This window comes from Chrysochloris asiatica, unplaced genomic scaffold, assembly GCF_000296735.1.
Source record: "Chrysochloris asiatica unplaced genomic scaffold, ChrAsi1.0 scaffold00075, whole genome shotgun sequence".
NCBI classification, from domain to species: domain Eukaryota; kingdom Metazoa; phylum Chordata; class Mammalia; order Afrosoricida; family Chrysochloridae; genus Chrysochloris; species Chrysochloris asiatica.
Genome location: NW_006408593.1, coordinates 13,295,543 through 13,302,943, shown reverse-complemented (window position 1 = coordinate 13,302,943; position 7,401 = coordinate 13,295,543). Strand labels below are relative to the sequence as shown.

At 45.9% G+C, this 7,401-nt stretch overlaps 1 protein-coding gene across 12 annotated transcripts in view; it reads right to left on the bottom strand.

Moving 5' to 3' along the window:
* MADD (MAP-kinase activating death domain) overlaps positions 1-7,401 on the bottom strand; it is a 61,419-nt gene that overhangs the window by 50,530 nt on the left and 3,488 nt on the right. For all 12 annotated transcript variants that reach the window (XM_006865081.1, XM_006865086.1, XM_006865080.1 and 9 more), the window contains exons 2-5: positions 6,248-6,844; positions 5,052-5,355; positions 4,460-4,591; positions 3,908-4,021 (exon numbers count right to left, since the gene is read on the bottom strand). In XM_006865081.1, coding sequence (XP_006865143.1) covers positions 3,908-4,021; positions 4,460-4,591; positions 5,052-5,355; positions 6,248-6,844 — 1,147 coding nt within the window. The remainder of the gene's footprint in view (positions 1-3,907; positions 4,022-4,459; positions 4,592-5,051; positions 5,356-6,247; positions 6,845-7,401) is intronic.

Here is a 7,401-nt window from a genome sequence, read left to right as displayed (position 1 = left end):
CCAAAAAAGCAAAGTTTTCCCCCCATGTGAAACTGATGACGTGCCCTGTAAACTTTCACTCAATCCACAATAAAAACCTTAAAAAAAAAAAAATGAAGTCTTTGGCAATTTCAATCTTCTATCAGTTTACTATGATGTTATTACCGGTCCAGTTGTGAGACTTTTCTTTTTCTTCACACTGAGGTCCGATCCATGCCTAAGGCTGTATTTTTCTTATCTTCATCGGTAAAGTGCTTCAAGTCCTCATTGCTTTCAGCAAGCAAAGCTGTGTCATCTGAATATTGCAGATTGATCCTTTATTGTTATTGTTGTTAAGTGCCATTGGTTCTGACTCATAGTAACCCTGTAAAAAGTTTCAGAGGCTTTAAATCTTCATGGGAGCAGAAACCCTCATCTTTTCTCTCCTGGATTGGCTGGCGGGCTTGAACTATGAACCCTGTGGTTCCCAGTGCAGTGCTTTTTGTATGGAGCCACCGTGATTTCCAGATGAATATTGAGAGATTTGTCTTCAAGCTCACTAATTCGGCCTTCCATTGGTTCTACTCTTTTTCCTTTTCAGTGTATTGTCTATTCCTGAAATCTTGATTTTTTGGAATTTCTTTTTGCTGTTTTTCTATGGCTTCTAATATTTCATTTATTTTCTTATTTCGTTCTTGCAGTGTTTCCCTGAAATTTTCTAAAGTTTTTCTGTTCCCCTTGTTTCCATCTGTCACTTTCTCAATCTTTCCCTTAATCTGTTGAAGATACCTAAATATCATTCTTTTGAGTTCCTTATCAGGTAGTTCCAATGCCATTTCTTCCTTAGAAAGTTCTCCTAGCTCTGTATTTTGGTCACATCTTTGAGCTACTCTGTCTTCTTTGTGTATACTGAAATTGTCTATTTTCTCCGAGACCTGGTGGTGGTGGTGTATTAGTAGCTACTGCACTGGATCTGTGTATGTTGGTGTGATCTTAGGCACTCACCATCTGTCTCCCGGTGGGTGTGATAGAGAATGTGAGTGCGTACACAGTTTTCTATTTGCTGTTCGTGTGGCACAGTTGAGGGAGGGTCTTGCTGGTGTTGGCTGTGTTCTACTGATGAGCAGGTAGAATAGGAGTGGTTAGTGTTCCTCACCCAGTAGGTGGGGCTTCAGGAGGTCTGGGTGTAGCTGGGCCTTGTGGTTGCTGTCTCCCATCAGGCAGGACAAGGAGTAAAAGGCAAACAATGAAGAAAAAAAAAACAAGTGAGGGAAAGCAGGCCAATAACAGGATGAAAAAAGAATTTAATAATTAAATAAAAACAAGGCAAGAGAAAAAGAAAGAAAAAACACAATAAGCAAAAAACTAGGGAAGAAAAGAGAAGACAAAGAATAGCAAAGAAAAAAAACTAAAAGAAAAGCTAAAAAGAGAAAAGAAGGGAAAGAAAAAAGAGAAGCGTAAGACAAAAAGGAGAAAGAAAAGTAGAAAGGGGCAAAAAACAAGGGATGGGAAAGAAAAGAAAAGAAACAAAGAAAGAGTGGAGCAGTGGCTGGACTAAAAGATGAAAACACTGTAGGGGGCAAGGCCCTCAGTATATGTTGGCACCCTGCCAGCCAAGGGGCTTGTAGGGTAGGGATGGATGTCATGGAGTTCCTGCAAACCTAGATATTATCTGGGGTCAGGGTACCTGATCCTCAGAGGGTAGCTGGAGTCAGAGTGCTTATTCCCAGAAGGAACTCTTTCAGGTCCTGAGGGCAGCTCAGGGGCAGGGCTGCTGGTTATGGAAGTTGTTCTTGGCCTCCCAAGAGTAGCTAGGACCCAGCGCTGTGTGTTCTGCCGGTCTGATGAGGTGGAGTTCAGGTGCCTTCAGATGAGGGGCAAGGCTAGGCTCAACTGGAGGCAGAGCAGGGGCTGTGCAGAGCAGTGGGTGTCGTCGGCCAATGGGTGGGGTGGCACACTTCTGGTCACCAGGAGGGGTTGGGGAGCAAAGGAAGATCTCACCTTTCTTGATCAAACGCTGCTTGCGAAAGTTCAAAATAGCGTGCTGCATCAGGCCAGCTGACAGTTCACCCATCTATCTCCTTTCTCACTCTTTTTGTTCAGTTTATGCTCCTAGTTGGTATTCAATCCACTTCTCTATTCTTCCCTCTAAAGCTTAGGGTTCCAAGGTTATTATTTGTACCTGCCTTTGTTGCGGGGGGGTCTTTGTAATTTGTCTGCCTAGTACGCTATCTTGCCAGAAGTCTGATCCCATAAAATCTTCTTCATCAGCTTTGATCTTGCTTAAAAGCTGATGGATGGAAAGAAAGTTCAGCTCTTTGAGCTCACTGACCTTTGTGCAACCCTTTTGAACCAAAAACTTGCTGATGACAAGACGCCTGCTTCAAACTGAAGATGTGCGGTCCCAGCTTCAGCAGCTATCTTATCAACAGTAATCCTATGGTCTTCTTCCACCCGTTTCTGGACTTGAGCCACTTTCTTCATTCCTTGAGGTTGATGGTCTTCCCTCGCTTAGCTCATCTTTAAGGTCTTCCTGACCTTCTATAAAATGCTTGATCCATCGAAAACCTTTAGTTTATGTAGAGAAGTATTCTCATAAACTTGCTGCAAAGCTTCAACGATTTGGGAAGATGTCTTGTTAAAGATGTTAGTCTTGACCTCAGAATTGTTTTTTGCCCCACAAGGCACAAAAAGTTACCTTTTTAAAAAAAATGTATCCTAACAAGACTAAGAAGTCCTAATGTGGCATTATGGGTTAATGCACCAAACTGCAAAGCCGTCTGAAGTGCAAGGTCGGTGGTTCAAGCTCACCCGCTTCTCCTCGGAAACCCTATACAGGGTCACCATGGATCAGAATCGACTTGACAACACTTAACAACAACAACAAGACTAAGACAACATATTACCAGGAGAACTTGTCGGCAGCCATCCACTGACCATGGAGTCATATTTAAACACAATTTTGCTTGGAATAAATGCATGTACATATGAACTAGAACCTAGTAGCAATACCTCTGACTTACCCTAGCACCCTAATACAGAATCCTGTAGGATAAGCCCTGGACTGCAAAGGTCAATTTGAACCACAAGATCAGCAGTTCAAACTCACCAGCCGTTCCTTGAAAACCCTATACAGGGTCACTATGAGTCGGAACTGACTTCACTGCACTGAACAACAACAACAAGCACCCTACTATAAGGGCTTCCTACCAGACTTTTCTAGTGTGGCACTGTAGGATCAACACTGGACGTCGAACAACAAGGTCGGCAGTTCAAACCCACCAGTTGCTCCTCAGAAACCCTACACAGGGTTCTTATGAGTCAGAACTGATTCAATGGCACCTGACAACAATGGCCCATCTTGGAAGAAGCCCTGGGGGACGCAGTGAATCGTGCCAATCTGTAACCTGAAAGGTCTACTGTGAACTCATCAGTTACTCTACAGGAAGATGTGGCAACCTGCTTTCAGAGATTTCTAAGTCTAGCAAACTCTATGGGGCAGTTCTATAGGGTTGTTATGAGTTGGAATCAACTTGACAGCAATGGATTTTAATAAGACCAAACTCTGAGTCACTCACACTGCTATACGTTAATATCCATTTTTTACAAGTCTGTACTGAAAGACAGAAATATCCTCTTGGAAATCATACTTCCAGAAAAGCCATTTGAAGGTGACCTATACAACCACAACTCCACTGCTGCTGGGATGTGTGGAGGGAGGATTTAATTTTGGCAAAACTAAATCCTATAATTCTGAGTCTTAACCAAGGGCATTTTTGCATAGCTTACTATCTGGCCAATAAAGTAAAAAGTAACATCACAATTTTTGCTTCAGTGAGTCTCACAACAGAAATTACCCACCGACTCAGGAGTCCTTCCTGGGGGTAATCTGTAAAAATAAAACACAACCCTCTTATAGATTCTACCATGACTTAGCCAAGAATCTCACCCTATTGCTGTCCAGATCCACTAGCCATACATCATCAGGCATTTTGAAGTCTAGTTTGTAGAGGAAGAAGCTGGCAGGGACCCCGATGATATATGGTGTTGGAGCCAGCAGCAGCTGTAGGAAGGATTAAAAAAAGCAACATAGAATAAAGCCTCTCATGACCAATCTCCCTTTTCCAGCCAGGATTTTTCTAGATAAGAAAATGCAGGCCTGCAATCCCTTTTCCAAAGCCCTGGAAAGGCTAGATGTGTTTCAAAATTCAAGCTGTTTCCTATTTCAGAAAGTTTACCTAGTGCATATTCTGCATGTCATGTAACACCTGCCACATGTCTGGGGCCAGTATTTTATAATCACTGACATTAACTGTGATAAATAAATATTACTACTAACAGTGGTTTTACCACCAAGCAGGTCAGTTGAAGTCAGATTTTGCCAACAAATAAGTTTTAGTCAAGAACTAAGGACCAGTACTGACTTAAAACTTGCTGGGGCATGGAATCTTCTCTCTGAGATGGGGACAAATTGGAAAACAGTAGTCACCCAGAGACTCACCTGTTCTGCTGATGCCATGCAGGTGGGAAGCAGCGGGATCACGGGGAACATGTACTCCAGGGGGTAGATCATGGCCACAAACGCCATCACAGACATGGAGAGTGCATTGTAGTCTCGGGACTGGAGTACCACCTGCCACAAGCCACACCACGAGGATCATTCAGGAGCATAACATCAGATTTCGGAGAAATAGCTTCCAACACAATTTGTTTCCCCCTGCCTATGGTTTCAGGAGCTTAGTTTCTACAGTTAACACTGACCCCATGCCCCTTGCAACCCAAACACCATTATAATTCTCTCTGGAATGATATCCCTTTTCCTCCTTAGTTCTTGTACCCTCATCCCAGGAGTACTCACTGAAACAGAATTACTGACATGTCCAGAGAAGGAGGTCAGTATGGCTAAGGATAATTCAACCAAGTAGCAAGCCCTCTAAAATACATCCCACACGATACCAGTACCAAAAATTTGGCCCACATCTACTGAGTACCTGCTGTGTACCAGGCATTGTGTTTTCTTCGGGAGATAAAGAGATGTCGTCCCTGTCCTCAAAGAGTTCATGGTCTAACCTCTAGACATCTGGCCCTCTCACCTTGTGCTCTAACAGGATGCAGGTGAGCACTTGAAGACAGGCATCCACACCCAGAAGCTCCAAGGGCAGGTGCAATGGGAAATCCACTAGGTTGAATCGAGAGGGGTCTGGCAAAGCAAAGGTCAGAGCTGGCTGGAGTTCCTGGGGTAGGACCTCAATGTCTACTCGCTTTTGTCCAGAGACGGGTACTGGGGAGCGCAACAATCGGTAGATCCAGGCCTCAATCTCTCGAAGGTCATGCAGAAGGGCACCTGACTTCTCCTCCACCAGCAGTGACCCGGTAAAGATGCGCCACATGGTGTCTCTGAGGAGCAGACAGCAGCAAACAGGCTCATAAGCCTCAGGTTCGCTACCCCACTGTCACCCAATATCCCCACAGAGGGGACAACGGTGACAATGTAGAAGCAGTATCATTAGGAGAGCCCACTCCCCAGGCTCAGATGGTCTCTAACAAGGGAAAGAACATGCTTGTGAAGAATTTGGTCTCATGAGACACCGAATTCTTCAGAATCTCTCCAGATGTTACTATGGTAGGAGGCCTAACTTGGCAGCAATTATTTCCTCAGTAAGAATGACTATAATAATACACAGTTAGCTGCTGTCAAGTCGGCCCTTGACACATGGTGACCCAGGCACAAAGGAATGAAGCACTGTGCCCAGTCCGCACAGTCCCACTGATCACTGTGATCCACAGGGTTTCCACTGGCTGATTTTCTGAAGCAGTTCACCAGGCCTTTCTTCCTAGTCCTTCTAAGTCTGGAAGCTCTGCTGAAACAGGTTCAGCACCCTAGCAACAAGCAAGCCCCCAATGACAGGAAGGTGGTGGCTGCATACGAGGTGCCATGGCCAGGAATCAAACCTGGGTCTCCCTCAAGGCAGCTGAGAATTCTACCATTGAGCCACCACTGCCCTCAGAAGAGGATGTTGTTGTTGTTAAGTGCCGTGGAGTCGGTTCCGACTCATAGCGTCCCTGTACAGCTTTCCAAGGTTTGAACCGCCGACCTTGTGGTTCAAACCAACACTGCAGTCGAGTATTTATCCTACAACTCCACACCAGGACTCCCTTAAGAGGATGGAGCTTGCTTAAAGAGGTCTGAAGGACCTCTGGTTTGAGGACAATTCCTCGGTCCTCACAGACCAATGTTAAGTAGCCTCTGTGCCTCCCCGCCCTACTGAGCGCCAGCGGCGAACTGCACCTTTGTATGCCTCGAGGGATGCCCAGCTTCTTGCCCAGCAGCTGCTCCCGACAGCAGTCCACCAGACGTTTGAGGGTGTACAGACACTCTCGGAAGGTGGAGAAGAAGGGGTAATGGCTGAGCACACACAAGGAGGTCAGGGTACTGTTTCGGGAACGGCATCCCCCCTTGGACCGGCATTTGCCCCGAGGAGACTGGTTCACATCAGGGGTGGAATCGGCACTGGGAGGCTGCCGGGATGAGCCACTTTCTGAGCTCTCAGTGCCAACCTCTTCGGTGACGCAGGTGGCACGGCTTCCTTCCTTCCCACGGGACCCTGTTCCAACATCCCCCTTTTCCTTAGGCATTCGCTTTTGGAAGGAGCGGTAAAAGTTCACGCAGATGCCGTAACGCGTGACTCCAGTGTCCTTGTCAGTGAGGGTGAAGACAAAAGACGTATCATCCCGCAGGCTCATGCGCCGCTGCCGCACACTCAGACAGCCCTCTGGCTGGCAGAAGAATACCACATCGGGGGGCAGGGGAAACTCGGGGTGATCTTCTAAAGGGTAACGCCGGAGGAGCTCAGGAGTCTGGGCCACGCTATCGCTGCTCGGATGCCTGAAGAATAGAAAAGCAAACTCAGCAGCCTGAAGGGACAGAAAGCCCAGTCAAATGATAACCACAACCACCAAAGAAAGCTCAATATGCTATTTTGGACAAAGGCATTGAGCTGTGGGACCCTGGAAAACTCAGGTGCTGCCAGCCACGTTTAGCTGGTAGGCTGGATGAGTTCTACACTGTCATAGAGGTACCAATCCTAAAATGAAAGTAACCCTGTGACAACACAAGTCTTAGTACCTTTCAAGGTGTGTTTGCTAATGTACTACCAAAACAGTACATGAAGATCAAGAAGGAGGGCAGCCTGTTTTTTCTTTTTTACAAAATAAGGAGACTAGCGAATAGAGTGTAGTTGCTCAAGATCACACAGGTCCTACTTCAGAGCAGAGTTTTGCTCTTTCTCTATTGCTCAACGTCAATACTCTTAATGCACTTGGACTACTTATCTGGGTTTTCATTTCTGACACCAATGATGCCCTCAGTGTAAAATAACAGGGGGAGGATGACATCGGCAAAACAACATGGGAAGAACAAACAAGATGGCGGATCGGGTGGAC